General features: G+C 33.9%; 1 protein-coding gene across 1 annotated transcript; it reads left to right on the top strand.

Annotated features, from left to right (window-relative positions):
- Window positions 1-6,899: 6,899 nt before the first annotated feature.
- On the top strand, window positions 6,900-16,411 carry rad21l1 (RAD21 cohesin complex component like 1). Its single transcript, XM_028011570.1, has 14 exons — window positions 6,900-6,980; window positions 7,244-7,410; window positions 7,550-7,679; window positions 9,344-9,443; window positions 9,593-9,684; window positions 9,870-9,977; window positions 10,990-11,100; window positions 11,202-11,297; window positions 12,747-12,976; window positions 13,051-13,132; window positions 14,395-14,537; window positions 14,618-14,728; window positions 14,939-15,013; window positions 15,950-16,411. The coding sequence occupies exons 2-14, from the start codon at window positions 7,264-7,266 to the stop codon at window positions 16,133-16,135; spliced, it is 1,611 nt and encodes a 536-aa protein (XP_027867371.1). The 5' UTR covers window positions 6,900-6,980; window positions 7,244-7,263; the 3' UTR covers window positions 16,136-16,411.
- The last annotated feature ends 654 nt before the right edge of the window (window positions 16,412-17,065 follow it).

The following is a 17,065-nucleotide window of genomic DNA, read 5'->3' on the forward strand; positions in this document are numbered from 1 at the left end:
GCGACTTGGTTCAAACACTAGAAAAGACCTGATGTAATCTGTTTCCTTCTCAATCTGAACACCATGGCAACTCCACAGGACTGCAATGAGCTGCTGTGGAGTCCTGAAGGACTGAAGTGACAAATCTGCACTGGTCTGAGTCAGTCTGAATAGATTTACCACTGACATTTATGTTTGTCTCAAGGTTTACTTCACTTTAAGGTTGCTGGCGGTTTTATTTTATCCAACAGACATTTAGGACTCAAAATCTGTAAAAACTAAGACAGTGGTGCTACTGCTGGATCAGGGACACTTTATTTCTCATGTAAAAGAGGAAACAGAGACACGGGAGATCACATGATAATAAAGAAGGTAAATGTGCAGCTGTAAAGTGTTTCTCAACTTAAAATCACAACTCCCTGTTGACTTGAACACCTCTGTGTGAATATGTTGTTATCATTGCAACTAGGATTCATTAAAAAAGAAGCTTCTTCGGTAACAAACACAATGCAAAAACACTAAATCTTACCAAGTACTTTTGGTCTAGTAAATATCTTAGTACACTTGAAATGAGACAAAATTTACTTACAAGTAACTTTTCAGCATAGTATAGGCGCTTGTTGAAAAAGTACACATTATTTCACTTATAACATGGAAGAAATTTATTGTTATAAGTGAAATAATCTGTCAGTGGAACTAGAACTTTTTCATCAATATTAAAAAATGATCGACTTTATACTGGCTCCTATATCTTGCTGAAATGTTTGTAGGATTTTGTGTTTTTCCAGTTTACACAAGTATCATAATTGCACCATTTTCTGCTTTTCTTTAAGATCTGACCAGCCGATTCAGATTTTGAGCAATTTCTTTTTTATTTTTTTTTATTTTAATGCTTCCATTTTTTTGTGGTTTCCATGGACTCTGGAAACAAGTTTTAGGTGTAACATTTTCTAATCGTGAGGAAATTAAGGAGATTTTGTGAAACATGAAGTCCTGTTTTGATTTTGAAGTATTTGAGTTGTTTCTAATTTGCTCAAGTTCTGAATAGTGTTTGGATCAAGGGTGTGAAATTCATCGCATTCTTCAACTGTGTCTTGACTGGGTATATCACGTTTGTGGTGATGTCATTTTCACTTCTTATTTTATATTTTTTGTCAGCTGACAGTCCAAAGTGTGAGTGGTTAAATAATTATAAACCAAAGTAATCAGAAAGTAAGTTGAGCCGCCAGTTTCAAGCATCCAGAACCCTGACGTGAGTCAAGCATTTGTTAAAACCGAAAGTAGTCGTATCCTTGGTTGATTTACATTTATCTGATAAAAAAAAAATCTGTGGATTGAGCTAAAGATTAGCGTTATGGCAAAGAGACCTTCCAATCTCAAAGACTTGGATCTCATCACTGAAGATAAACTGTCAAAATATCAAATGAAATATTTAAAGGGATGTGATTGTTGTAATGCCAATAATTTCCACTGATTGTTCAGGAGGGTATAAATAATTTGGCATCCCACTTGTTAATAAAATCTACCTAAAGAACTGATAAATTAATTGATTTTCAAATTTAACCTATCTTTATATTGTTTTAATATCTTTAGCAAGATGCCTGTCTCACTTCTAGAAACAAGCGTAAAATCTGCCAGGAGTATGAATAACTTTTAGCTGAATTGTACATGGCGTGTGGAAGCTGCAGCTCTGATAGTTACATTTTTCAACTAGTCCAAATAATCTGTGGCAGCTTAAGTTAGTTAATGATCAAATTGTGTCACCGACAAATTGTGGCGTTACGTTCCTGTGGCATTTAAACCAAAGGTAGAAACAGAGTAGTGTGATGGGAGAATAACGACTTTAACACATGAAATAAAATCAAATGTAATGAGTGAATCTGAGTGTTTTTATTTCTGATGCAGTTAACAAATAGAAAAATAGCATTTTAATCTTTCAACAGTTGCATTTCCATTGACCATATAACTGTGCAAATTGGAATTACAAAAATAAATTTGCTTAATATAAAGAACTCACGCTTTAGGAGGATTAATTAATTTTTTGTGTATTTTGCACAAAACTCCAATGGAGACACTTTTTTCTCATCACATGTTCAAAAGCTACTGGTGGAAAAGACGAAGATGACGACAGGAAGTGGTAGGAGGATGATGGCAAATAAACAAACTTATTCACGCGTAATTTTCATTTCATTTCTTTTCTAATGGAAACACACAATTGCAAAACTCGACATCAGTGGAATATCAACAGTTTTGTGCATGTTGGTAATGGAAACGCAGCTAATAACTGATCAGACGCATTAAGAGGAAAACTGATGATTCCAATTTTTACTTGTTTAATTTGTGTTTTCTCTACTTTCAGGCTCACTGCATTTAAACTACGTGAATAAAAAAGTAGATTTGTGTTAAGATAAGTTAGATTTTACACACACAACTAGAACGTGCTAACCAGATATAATTTACAGATTTTTATATCATTACAAAAAGAGGGAAAGACTTTTAAAACATTCTTAAAAATTTGGATTTCCAAAGTAGTTTACAAGCTGGCAAATACAACTTTACTTTAATAACTGCTTAAATGTTTTTATTTGATTCTAGCTCATCAGGGCCACTTATCATGTAAAACAGTTTCCACTGCAGCTCCTTTCATTGCCGTCCTGCTCATCTTTCCTGGCAACTAATGTGAATAAAAGCCTTAAACTGAAATAAAGAAGGAAATTATCATATCTGATGTCCTGCGTGCTGCTCCCAAAATCTGCTTTCCTAGAAATTAGAAACACATTTAAATGGATTTTCTTTATTTTTTTCACTGCTGTGTGGCTTTATGTGTATGTAAACATGAGCATAAGTAATGCTATTATTGACTAATTTTAAAAAAAAGAATCTTGTAAAACGTATTTAATAAAAAGACATAACAAACTTCCGTTTTGGTATTCTCTTATTTCTCCTAAATTAGGGAAAGTATAAGTCTTTTATTAGGATGGATTCCAAATTAACACATCTTCTTCTAAATTTAATATTTCTAAATCAATACTTGAAGCTGTTACATTGCATGATAAATATATATGAAGAAACCTTTAGATTTCTGAGGTTCTTGGTTCTTTTTGTGAAAGTAAATCGATATTTGAAACCTCTACGACTTCATGTTGCTTAGAAAACTGTTCATTACCTGGAGAGTCCAGCGTCTTCAAGTTCATTCAGCAATCTACGTTTTCTTCAAAGGAGACAAAATAGGAGGCAGCTATTTTATTCTAAACAATATTAGAAAAGGGAGAGACATAATACTGTATATATGTATATATACAGTGTATGTATATATGTATATAATTTTCAGCCATTGTGGAAGGTCCATAAAGCTGCATGTTGCAGACCTCTGCTTTAAACCAAGGCTAAAAATCCAATTTAGAGTTGCTTTCTATTAACCACTGGAACATCATAAACTGTTGTCTGTTTTTCATCTCTTTCCTTTGCTTTTCCACTGCATTGTAAAGTTTTTCCATATTTCTAGTTTAATTTTCCCTTTAATCATGTAAAGAGCTATGAATTGCCCTGTCGCTGAAAATGTGCTATGCAAATAAGATCTCCTTTTCTGCGGTGAATCCTCACAGAGCTGGAGTTGGAGGCTCACTTCAGTCAACCTGCTCACCATCCAGAGAATCGATGAGAGGATTAGATTATTCGGTTTACATGAAGCTGCAGCAGAGCTTCTCTGCTTTAGAGTGTTTACAAATCATGAATCTGCAAACGACTCATGAATGAATGGATGATCGAGAAGGGAGAGAGGCTAAAATTAATTTTGTTTGAATGGTGACCAGAGCCACCAGAAGAATCTGAACTTTGTTACGAACACAAGTTATCAATTAATGAGTTCATTTAAGGTTAATTTATCTTATCAATCGACTGACAATTAATTGACAAGCAGCCATTTTCTTAAAAATCAGATTTTGCTCTTGTATGAAAAGGGCCAACCGTCTTTCTGCCATGGAAAGGGGTACATATTTTTTTATAATCTGTTGAATTAAAAGAAAAAAAACATTAAATTTAAACATTTCGTCACAGCTGTATGAAACAATGCCTGAATAACCAGAAAACTGCAGTTTTATCTGTTCACTTTTGCAAAGGAAATTGTTAAGTAAGGAATGAAACAAAGATTATTGTTAAATTTTGGTTGAAACTTGATTAGACTCAATAAATAATCATATTATTAGTGTATATTTCACTGTAAAACATTTGAAGGTCATTTAACTTGGAAATGAAAGTTCACCTGCTGCCTTGAAAATGCAACAACTAAGATATTTTGGTTTTAACTCAGAAATGAAAGTTTATGAAGTTGATTTAACAACAAATACAAGTTGTCCAAACATTGTTTTTAAGTTAATTAATCTAGAATTGTGAGTTTTAACTTAATCCTGCAATTTAAACCAAATAATCATTTCACTATATATAAGAAAAAAACTGCCCTCATCTAGTTAAAGAACCACATTTTTCTATTGTTTTCACTCATAATATCAAGTTAAAATATCTACTTATTTTACTTTAGAATCATTTAAATTCTTGTTTCAAATTGCATGAACAAATTTCTGATCTGATAATGAATTTTATTAAACATCACAATAAATTCAGCTCAGAAACATTTAGTGTGAACAGGACATTAATTAAAATAAACGTTTCCTAATTCCTAATAACACACAAGAGTCAGATCAATGTAACGCACTTCCATGCCACTAAGCATTCTGGGAAATAGTTCCCACTCCTGTCTTTTTCATTCAGTTTTTTAAGTGCTAACCTAAAACCTCTAGTTTATTCAACTCTTGGAGGTCTGACAAAATTAATAAAAAGTTAACATAACTTACTGCTGTAAGTTTATCTTTCACAAACCCAAACATTTAGGTTCAAAATATAAACCTGGGTAAATTTATTTGACTTAAAGAGTGGAACAAAGTAAACACAACTAAATGCGGCTTAAATGTTTTACAGCTGTTCTGCGTTTCCTGGAGTAAAATCAATGCTATTTTGATTTTAACTGTCCGTATGATAGTTTGATGTTCAGCTGAAAACCTTCAGTGACTTATTCTCCAGCATTACATACGATTTTTAGAAGCAGCAGAAACAATTGAGTATCGCAATAAATTTACTGTTGGTAAACATTAAGTTGAATGTTTTGTGTTTTCTTTAAATCTTGAATAAAATTCTGATTAGTGCCTCCATTTATTTGGAGAACATGAGGTGACAAAATCAATTTAAAACTTCCTGTAAATATTTTTGCAAAATCCACTAGAAAAAAAAACAACAGAAACTCTTACAGAATAGATTATGAATATTAACATTTTTATAGACAACAAAGATTAAATAATTTAACAAATAATTACAGATGACAAGTTGATGAGATATACAGCAGTAAATTAATAATCTACTGTAAAGGGAGGTTAGAATCTTACTAGTTTGCACAATAATGTGCTTAAAGTTTTTGGGGTTTTTTTGGAGCTAGAGCGCCCTCTACTGAATACAAACAGAAGCGAACAAACAAGACGTCCACCAAACGTCTTGTTTTTTTCATAAACTTGTTTGTTCTACAAACAGACTGGATTGCCCAATGTATTCAAGTTTTAATGCTTCAATTTGTGCAGTGAAAGTTGACATTTTGTTAGTTTATTGGGCATGGTGATGACTTTTATTTATTGCCAAAATCTTTATCCATGTGAAAAGTTCACCTAAATAAAAAATCATTTTCAAGTTGTAACATTTTAATTGCGTAACAATTGCCAAGGAATTCCCAAGATCTTAACATATTGAGAAAAAGTTTTAAAATGTCTACACAGAAAATGATTAGCAAAAGCCAATCCACTCAGATAAATCCTAGGCATAAACTAGGATTTATGCCTACTGTAAAGAAAAGCTAGAATCTCTCCTTTACACAATGTTTATTGTGTATAAACTGGTGTTTATTCACAATAAACACCAGTTTATTGTGTTTATTTATTGCATAAACGTTTTTGGTTTAATGATTTTCATTTTTCTTTTGCACATCACTTTGTAATCTGTCTTGAAATGTGCTATTTCACTCTAAACATTGGTTTTGTCTTTGAATATACATTTGTTATTGTTCCTTAGAGAGACATTTACATTCTTGTACACTCCTTAAAAACATTGCTTTTATTAACTAAATGTATTTTCCTATTTATTATTGATATTATTAGTGGCAATCTAGTATTTTGATCATTATTATTACTTCGTATGAATGTTATTAGCCCACAAGGCAACCCTATTAAATTTGACTCCTTTACAAATGCCTACAACAACAAATGCAAACCTCCAAAAGAAGAACTAGACTTTTAAACAAAATGGACTTAAAATGCATTTATTTTCTGTGATGTAAACTTGTACTTTAAACTATATTACCAAAAATAAAAAGAGCTGTTAAGCTCTAATAGTTTAACAGGACATATCAAATAATCTTTTGCCATAACGTTTCTGAAAAGAATAAACACTTACTGCTGCTTTGAAGATGTTTTGTATGTTTTATAGGATATGCGGTGGTAACGCTTGCGACTCGGAAGTCCGCCATCTTTGTTCTGATCGGCATACAGGCACTAGGCTATTTTTGTCTTGCGCAATAGCCAACAGATGCAAACTGTCGTTTCTTATATAAGAGTTATAGGGAAGATACAGATACAGGGAAGTGTCTTACAGTCGAATCAAGCCGAAAAATATCGAATATCACTCAAAACTTCCAAGCTTCCTTCTAGTCGAGGGAGACGTTGACGCTGATCATTTTATTTATTTATTTATTTATTTATTTATTTATTTATTTATTAGACTTAATAATATAATAGGTATCTACGCTGCTCGTTGTCTTTCTTCGAGCAATAAAAGAATTACAGATTTTAAAATGACTCGATGTAGTTCGTTTTCTGGAACGGAAGTGTTGGTTGCTTAGCAACTAAATACGTCTCGCGCTGACGTTCACTACTGGTTGTCAAAATTCGTTTTCACTTGAACTAAAGGTAAGTCGTGCTCGTGATATCGGCGCTATTTTCTCCCTCACAACGTTTACATTTCATTTCTAAATTATGAAACATTAAAATTCTACCGACGTCATTTCTTTACCCATAAAACGTGACCTATAGCTGCTGAATCTTAGCTCACGATGCAGCGACAGCTAGCGTTAGCTGACTTTAACCTAACCTAGCATAAACGATACATTGTGTTGTTGTTGTAAAGTTAATACAAAGACAAAGCCTAACATTTCCTTGTTTTTCTATACCAGGTCACATTAATCATTTCATAATGATGTTCTTCACGCAACTGTTTACGTCCAAAAGAGGTCCTTTAGCCAAAATTTGGCTGGCAGCGCACTGGGAGAAGAAACTTACCAAGGCCCATGTGTTTGAATGCAACTTGGAAACATCCATCAGAGACATCCTTTCCCCTAACGTACAACTTACTTACTTACTTACTAAAAATACATATCTACACATTGTAGAATGAAATATATCCATTTGTTAAATCCAGTTAATTTGTAGTAACTTCAAACAGCTGATTTTGAAGATGTGAATCTGATTTTTTTTTCTAGATGAAAATTGGTTTGAGGACTTCTGGTCACCTTCTTCTTGGCGTGGTCAGAATCTACTCTAGGAAGACAAAGTATCTCCTTGCAGACTGCAGTGATGCCCTGATCAAAATTAAAATGGCATTCAGGCCAGGTAACGATTACTTTTACTTTTTAGCATATTTTCTTTTGTTTAATGTTTTTATTTGTAGTAATACATTTAAAACGGTGATTATAATATTTTAGAAGTTTCAAGAAATTGTCAGTTTCTATGCAATCTGGAAAAGTAAAATACTATTTAATTTTTACAGCCCAGGGTTAGTATGTAATATATAAAATAATATATAAAGATTTTGGGGAGATTTTCAGACTTATCTTTTTTGACCCATTTTCTAAGCTAAAAATCAGAATGTCCACCATAACTTGGACAAAATTACCATAAAATCAACCTGTTCCTTTTCAAGTTCTTATTTTAAAACTCCACACACACAAAAGAACACCTCTAGAAACTTCATATAAAAGTGTTAGAGAATTTAGAAAGGGTACACCTTGTAATGTTTAAACAAGGTTTATTATAAAACATTATTTTTCAAAGTAGTGTTTTCTACAGCTTTAAATATTTATGTCTTATTTACCTACATGCAGCATGTATTTTATTATGGTGTTTGGAGCTAAACCTTGACCACTGCTGTTATATCATATTTGTTTTTATTTGCTAAAAATTGGTTATAGAAATTTTGGAGTTTGTTCATCTTGCCCCAGCTTGTGTAGCAACCATTTGTTTTGACTGGGCAAGTTTATATGTACACAAAACTATTCAAAGTGTTTCACAGAAAATCAGTGGAAAAAACATTAAAATCACAGAAATGTTTACGTTTCACCTAAAAAGAGTGCCCGGTATGTCAGACACTTAGAAGCAGCATGAGTTAAAAATAAAATTTACATCATATTTATAGCTAAAAAGTAGTATGAATCACTTTGAGATAGTCTGATCAAAAGCCTCAGGAAGCTAGGAATTAGTTTAAACACAGGCTAGCACAGATCTAATGTCCCTTCTTGGTGATTGTAGGGTAAATACATTTATAAATTAAATTGTTCCTTCTCCGGTAAAGCCAAAGCATGTTTTCTTTGGTTTTATTTAGAGATTTGTTGTTAAAGATTTCCTTACGCTTTAATATCATCCCAAGTGGTTTTGAAACACTATTTTATAAAAAACAGATTATTTTATTTTTTTATTATGAGGCATTTTTATTGAAGAATGTTTTCTTTACATTGTGACTCAACAATAAATGCTGTCTTTAACTTGTATACTACCATAGGGCCACGTCGACATTTTAAACCTATTCGTTTGAGTAAAATGAACTTTGTTCTTTTATTCTATGAACTACTGACATGTCTGTGAAATTCCAAGCAAAAATGTAGTATTTACAGAAAATGAGAAATGGTCAAAATAACAAAGAAGATGCAGTGCTTTCAGACCTCAAATAATGCAAAGAGAACAAGTTGATATTCATTTAGAAACAACAAAACTAATGTTATAACTCAGGAAGAGTTCAGAAATCAATATTTGATGGAAAAACCAGGAGGTTTTCAGTGGGGTTCAGTGCAGTGGACTCTTCATTTTACATTATTTTTTAAACTCATAATGTGTGCAGGCTATAATAAAAAAATAATAATGAATAAATCCTATTTTTTATAATTGTTTTATTCTTGAATTATAGACATGTACATTGTTTTTATCTGTTTCAATACTGCTTTTAATTGAAATAATTAACCATTAATGCAACATTGATGTTTTTTTTAATGTCAATATTTCAGGTCAGACTGATATGCCTGTGGAAGGGCTTGAGGCGACAGTGAAGGCGATCACTCTGGTTGAAGATTTCACTGCCTTTGATACGCCGCTGCCTCTGCTCAGGTGACAGCTCAGGCTCCACAAACACTCATCACCAATATGTTCTCCAATTCTCTTGGAAATGTTTCTAATTCCCACGGAAACTATTTCAAATTGATTACTCAGCAGTATCAGGTTCTGATGTAAATGTTCCTCATCTTTAATCACCTAAGTGACATCGATGTGTCACTGAACCAGTGTCGCTCAGAGGAAATCACTCTGAAAGAGGATTTTGGACATCAGTTTTTGAACTTTCAAGACATTGGTGAGAGCCAGATTGTTTTCATGCTCCTCCAGAGTTTGATGTTTATAGTAGTTTTATCATTTTAGTCTCTGTTAATTAGGCAGTATCCATTTGTTTTGACACCACATTTCCTAGGACAAAGCTGCTTCTTATTTAGTCTTTATCTGTTTCTTTTCCTCCCCTGCTTCGCTCTTTCTGACATGTAGGCGATGAGTCACAGAGCCAAGCAAACACACTGCTGGACCAAAGCTTTGATGACTTTTCAGCACATAGAGACGGATTTGGCGATGAGGAGAACGAATTCGACCTACTTGGTAGTGTGTGCCGAACTAATTAATCTCCTGTTTGTTCTTTTATTAAGTCTAATCAATTGGTAAACTATATTAAAAAGCTAAATAGTTGTAACTATTTCCCTTGTTTTGTTAAAGCTGCACTATGTAACGTTTATAAAAAAATATTTTGTCAAATCTGTCACCATGTCCTGACAGATTGTAATTAAGCAGATAATCTGTGAAAACATCAATCTCCTCCACCGTCTCCCTGAGCTACGATAGAGAAACACACTGCTCCAGGCCAAGAACAACCAATCAGAGGGTGTTATCGCTGTCAATCATCCTCATATACACGCTGCTAAATGTGCTAATGGCACAGAAACAACTTGTCATTACAGGAAAACCATTTATCTGCCATTATTGGTGGTCATGCTAACTGGCTAATTGACAGCGCTAAGACCCACCTCCAAACTCTGATTGGTTGTTTGTAGTTTGTAGCTGGGAGAATGCAGAGGAGCTTGATTTTATATTTTTTCCATACTGTCACAATACACAGCTCTGGTAAAAATGAAGAGCCCACTGCACTGAACCCCATTGAAAACCTCCTGGTTATTCCACCAAGTATTGATCTCTGAACTCTTCCTGACTTAAAACATTAGTGTTGTTGTTTCTAAATGAATATCAACTTGTTTTCTTTGCATTATTTCAGACCTGAAAGAACTGCATCTTTTTTGTTATTTTGACCATTTCTCATTTTTTGCAAATAAAAACAACATTTTTGCTTGGTATTTCAGAGACATGTTGTCAGTAGTTCATAGAATAAAATAACAAAGTTCATTTTACTCAAACATATAGCTATAAAGAGTAAAATCAGAGAAAATGATCATTTTAAATGGTCTCTTAATTTTTTACCGAGCTGTGTGTGACAGTTTCAACAAATATGTAAATATTGTTTTTATAAAAGTTGAATACTGCAGTTTTAATGTTTATTTTCATTAAAGGTAACAATTTGTCAAAGATTAAAGGGATCTGCTGCTTCTTGGTTTCCTGTCAGACTTCCTGTCGAACCCCATAGATCAGACTGAGTCCCAGAGTTTCATCCAGGAAGACCTGCAAAGTGAAAATAAAGAAGGTTCTCCAATTCAGGATGATCAACCTCACATGGGTGACAAAGTTTTACAGAACAGCACTTTTATGTCTGGAACGAACTCTCTGAGTTTTCATGTGTGTGATGGTCGTGTTTCATGAACGCCTCGTGTTTTCCAGATGTTGACCTCGGCGTTCCTGAGGAGACGGTAACTGAAACCACTCTGCTGACCAATGATGAGGCCGCTTTCGCTTTAGAACCTGTTCCCATCACTCGTAAGCAAACGCCTCAAACTGGGATCCTCCATTTCCCAGTGAAATGGGAAATGGATCGCAACATCTCAGCTGATCATTAAGAAATCAGCTGAGATGTTGCGATCGCTGGGTCTGTCGCAATAAATCAATTATAAAACAAGCTCAATAATTTCTATTTATTTTAGCGTTTTTCTCTTTTCTCTCTAACTGAAACTGGATGATAAAACTCTTCAGTCTGATACTTTGGTCTCAACTTACCCTTTTTATTAAATTACAATTTAGTTTACAGAGATTTAATAATTCATTTTATTTGTTTTTCCTGTTGTTTTGTTTTTTATTTTGGATATTTAAAGCATCTCCCAGTTCCAGTGTTAAATATTCATCAGAATTTAAAGTTTAGTGATTTTTCAGAATGTGTTGTTGCATTTTTATGTCATTGTCATTTTATCACTTAAAAATGGTCTCAAAGTAACAATATTATTATTTATTGCAGTAACTTCTGGGATGATTTATCGCCTAACAAAATTTGTTATTGTGACAGACGTGGCGATCGCAACTATTAATACAAATTCAGTCATTTGTTGCGGGCTTATAATTTTCACCAGTCATCGCAACTTTTGCTCACTAATAACTTAAACGTTTTCTTTATTTTCTGACCAATCAGTGCATCTCGGCTGAACTTTGACCAATCCGTTTAGCCCCTTTCTAATCTAACTTCCTGTTTCATGACGTCTCTTGAAAACCAAACCTGCAGGATTATGCTAAGCTGTAAAAATTGCTTTTGTTTTTTGCAAAATACATTTTAATATGCTCTATAACAGTGTTTTCAAAGAGGCGGCCAGTAGGAGGCGCTACAGGGCCTCTGAAAACTTGAGGGTAAATGAGAAAAAATGGCAGAAATAAATTTAAATCAATATATGTTTTTTATTTAAAAAATCTAATCTATATTTCAATTATCATTATAAAATAAATATTCATCTTGGCCAACTAAAATCAGAAGGCCTGAGGCAGCATTAATGCTAAACAAATATAATTATTAATAAAGGAGAGAAAACTTTCTAAACTTTATTTCTTTACGTATTTTGAAGCCCAGTTCTATAGGACTTACTTCTACTGTTTATCCGGTTAATGTTAATTTTAATGACCAATATCAAAGTCTTCTTTTGTATTTTGGCAATTCCTCAGGACATGATTTTATTGTATTGGTGCTGATATTTCAAAAAGCTACTTGGTAATGTTACGTACACTTTAAATATTAATTATGTTAAAATCCTTTTTGGATACTTTAGTGCAGCAATTTGAACTGTTTTGTAAAAATAAAGCTTCAAAAAGCTCAACTTTTTTAGAGAGGTGCTGCAAAATCAGAAATTTTAATCCGCAACTCTCACATAAAAACATCGCAACATCCGGAAGGGACTGAGAAGTCATGGAGCCTTTGTGATTTCTAAAAAGTAATTGTTTTTATTTAAGCAAACTCTGAGAGAAAGCTGGGTAAGAGGAAACGTAAGCTGGTGGTTGACCAGACGAAGGAGCTGAGTAACGACGCCATCAGGGAGCAGATCTCAGATTATTTGGATCTGGTCGCTCCGTTGGACATGGCCCCGCCGACGGTGCACCTCATGCTCTGGAAGGAGAGCGGCAGCGCCGACAAACTCTTCTCTAAACCGTGCTCCACTCTGGTGAATCCACTCATTAAAGAGGTAAAACTCACATGTTTTGTTTTTTACCGTATTAATACCTTATATCTGTGTATAAATGGATGTTGCCTTCGCAGGTCTTTGCCAAAAGTGTCTTCCATTTGAAATTTTACAGCGTAGAAGAAGAGGTTGAACAGATGCGCCAAGAGAAAGAAGGAGGTACGATTATATGAATCATGCTTAATGTGATTAATGTGCAAATGCAAGGAAAGTCACTGAAACTCCGGGCAAAGATGCATAAAAGCCTGAAAATAAATGCATTTTCTTATTGCGATCCGCTGCAGAAACAAAATCTTTTGTCTAATTTCTAGAGAAAATATAGAAATATTGCTCTAGAAATAAGACAAAACTCTCTCAAGTTACTTTTCAGCAAGATATAAGATTTTGTTTTAAATCAATAATTCTTGAATATTGATTTTTTAAAAAGTACTTGTATCACTGGCAGATTATTTCACTTTTAATATGGGAAACATTATACATTCTAAAATGTAAAAAAACAGATTATCTGGAAGTAATCTGCCAGATAAAGAGCCATAAAGTGAAAATGTGTTTATACATTCCTAATTCCGGTACAGAAAAATGGCTGTAGATCGTTTGTTTATGTAATATGTTTTGGTAAAAGAGAAAATGTCCCTTTATTAAACCTTCAGACTCACAGATCCACCAAAATTGTCAGATTATCCTCAAAAATAGTCCAAATAGTTTGAATGTATTTTATTTTTTTTCTTTCCTTCTTTCAGAAGGATTCTGTCATGTTTATGTTTTAAAGTAAGAATAGAAAGTTTTGCTGTTTTGCTTTTCAATTTTTCACGGTTGCGGTGTGTTTATCCAAAAGAAAACACATAAAACTTCAAATAATTCACAAACAAGATGTTAATATTCATGAAAAAACATCTTAGTGTAGCAGAAAACTGTCAGTATTCAAGACGTAGACAGAAAGCAAAGGAGTAAATTTCTGCAAAAAACTCTGAAATTATGAGATCAGAAATTCTCTAGAAAAAAACAGGAAAATCTATGAACTCCAAGTTGAGAAATTTCAAGATAAAAACTCAGAATTTTTTACATTAATTTCATAGATTTTCTAGAAAAAACTTATAATTTTGAGGGTTTTTTTTGTTTTTTTAGAAGGTTTCTGAGTTTATTCTCACAGATTTTTGCATTTGGAGTTCAGAAACCTTGTTTTTTGTCTAGAAAATTTTAGATTTAATTCCAAAATTGCTGAGTTTTTTGATGGAAACTTTTGCCTCCTTTTTTTGTTTTTTATTTACCTTGATCCTAATTTGTTGTACATTTGTGAGATAAGAGGAAACAAATCCCCCATTGACCACCAGGGGGCTCTGCATGTTTTAAGACATTTTATAAAAAATATTTCCAGCAGATTTTTTGTTTTTCTCTACCTGTTCTGATTGGTTTCATTGCAGCTCAGGGAGACATCAGCTCCCTCTTCACAGGCAACGCCAATGTTGTAGATTCAACTTCAAACACTGAAATAACTCACAACACTGAGCTGATGGCCTCTGACCTCATGAATGACAATCAGGAGACATATTCTTCCATCATCCAAGTAAGCCCTAACAGGAAGTGTCACCTGAAAATGTGAGGAATGTCGTTGTTTTTTACTCCTTTGGGATCTGTTTCTGTCAGGATGAACTCAGCGTAGATGTCGCTCATCCCGACCTGCCGTCAGAAGACTCCATGTTTGTCCATCCCTCTAATGTGGAGCAACGCACTCAGTCAACTTCTCTCAACACCCAGGTGCTTACAAGGAAACAGACGCTTTCTGTCGCTTTTCTCCGCCTGCTGGCCTCCTCTCTGGCTCTAAATAACTGAAATGTCTGAAAATAGCTGGTAGGGAAGCTTTAGTCTGTCGGCTCCTAACAGATGGCAGGTGTTAATTTTCCCCTGCTGGCTGGACGATGTGCGCAGCATCCCTGATTAAAAACATGGTGCTTTTCCAACCTGCAGTCTCTGCTGGGGAGCCAGGACTTTGAGGAGAGGAGAATAACCAGGAGAGCAATGAAGCTTCTCAACAACCTGAAGGTAAAAGGCCTGCTAAGGAAAAATAACAAAAACTACAGGTAAAAAAAATAACTGAAAGGAAAATAAAAATTAAATATTACTAAAGATCCAAAACATAAGAGGTTCCCTTATTAAAATAAAAACATCCAATTATTATCTGTTTTGTTGACCATTTTTTAACATTCTTGATTTGTAATTTTGGGCCAAACAAAATCATTTAAAGGGCCACGATTGGTCCCCAGGCCACACCTTTGTCACCCCTACTACACAGAGATGTGTAGAGTACCCAAAAATTATATTGAAGTAAAAATAGCTCTACTTGAACATATTTTAACCCAAGTAAGAGTAAAAACGTATTTGGTAAAAAGTCTACTCAAGTATTCATCAAATTATCAATCATTTAATTTTAAAAATGACATCATCAGACGGACCGAAATATAAAGTTCAGCGGAAATTTTAGTGGTTTAAGGAGTAAAATGACAATAATTCATATAATAAAAAATAACAAAATCAGGGAAAATCAATAAAAAACTTTAAACACTTTATCAAAAGCTACAGGTGTGAGTCTGTGTCTGGTGATTAAACCATGTTTGTTTTCATTCAGTGGGTAAAAAATTCAGAAAATTTACTCAAGAGTAGAAAGTACAGGGTGGTAAAAATACTCCTAAAAGTACATTTTGTTAAAAAAGTTATGGAGGTAAATGTAACTAGTTATTACCCAACTCTGTTAAATGTGCATTAACACATTTTATTCAGAACTGACAGTTTGTTGGGGGTTTTTTCTTTGGAGGATTTTGCTACATAAAAATAATTTCTGTGACTTATTTTCCCCACCTGTGTAACTACTGTTACAAAAACAGACTGAAACGACACCTGAAGCCAATAAAACCTAAACTAATCTAGCAAACAGCTGATAGAAACTGATCTGATGGATCTGTTTGCGTTTTGTTTCTGCAGCAGAGCCACACCGCCGGAGATCCCGCCTTCAGCCTGAAGTCGCTCTGCAGAGGAAACACTCGATCGCAGGCTGCAGCCACTTTCTTGTCCCTGCTGGTTCTGAGAAAGCAACAAATCGTGGTTCTGCACCAGCCGGGTTCATACCTGGACATATCTGTGGCCCCTGGGCCCAAATACTACAGCTGAAGCGGTTCTGGTTGTTTGGAGTAGATGCCGTTTGATCACAGCAAGCTCATTTCAGCTGTCTGAAACTCATGTTGGCCTGAGAGAAAATATTTATTTTTTATCGTTCTTTGTATGTTGTAACTTATTTCAGCTGCTGGTTTTTTACGTTCCCACCTGTTCGGTTCATGTCTTGTTCAGCGTGTCGAATGTCACCTGCAACTCCATCCCAGGTGTGATTCACTTAACCTGAGAGAGAAAACCAAGGTGAAAACTTACAACATAAAAAATTTTAAATAATTCTCACACTTGTGAAGTTTGATGACTCGGTTACAATAACAGGTTTGTTGTTTAATTTAAGCATTTTGTCCGTGCCAACAAAGTTTTAATTTTCTGTAAGCTGAAATCATCAAAGTTAGGAGAAATAAGGGCTTGGAATATTTACTCTTTACACACTGAATCTAAAAAATAGCTTTAGTTTTTGAAATGAGTAACGTAAAGCATATATTTTCACAATGTTCTACTTTTTTTTAGATTTAAATGCCTTAAAATTACAACAAAGGAAGGAAGCAAAACGAGCCAAAATCAGATAGAGACTGCAGAGGAACTAATTTTTTCAGAAACCTGACATTTTGGTAGTATGTAATATTCTAATTTTCTGAGACATCAAATTAATAGATTATTTATTTTCCACGTTTAGCCGTAGCAAGTGGTTCACATGATTACGCATGATTTACGTCAGAAATCAAATTAAAGTAGAAAAAACATGGAAGAACGTGCAATTTTAGGCTAAACACATAATTAACTGTAATGTAATCAGTTCACAAGCAGGAAGTTAAATTGTCTGAGATGACAAGTTAATTTACCGATGGTTTTCTCCCCATCACAAGCGAAACTTTATTCCATCCTTTAAATGCAGCCCGTTCATCTCGTGATCTCAAGAAAACAAAGTTT

Source organism: Xiphophorus couchianus, chromosome 24, assembly GCF_001444195.1.
Source record: "Xiphophorus couchianus chromosome 24, X_couchianus-1.0, whole genome shotgun sequence".
Lineage (NCBI taxonomy): Eukaryota > Metazoa > Chordata > Actinopteri > Cyprinodontiformes > Poeciliidae > Xiphophorus > Xiphophorus couchianus.

Bases quoted from the DNA above. Each gene is read 5' to 3' on its own strand.
- rad21l1 (XM_028011570.1), top strand. From the start codon at position 7,264: ATGATGTTCTTCACGCAACTGTTTACGTCCAAAAGAGGTCCTTTAGCC. The intron at 9,685-9,869 runs GTGAGAGCCAGA...TCTGACATGTAG, and splicing joins TTTGAACTTTCAAGACATTG to GCGATGAGTCACAGAGCCAA. The intron at 14,729-14,938 runs GTGCTTACAAGG...TCCAACCTGCAG, and splicing joins CAACTTCTCTCAACACCCAG to TCTCTGCTGGGGAGCCAGGA.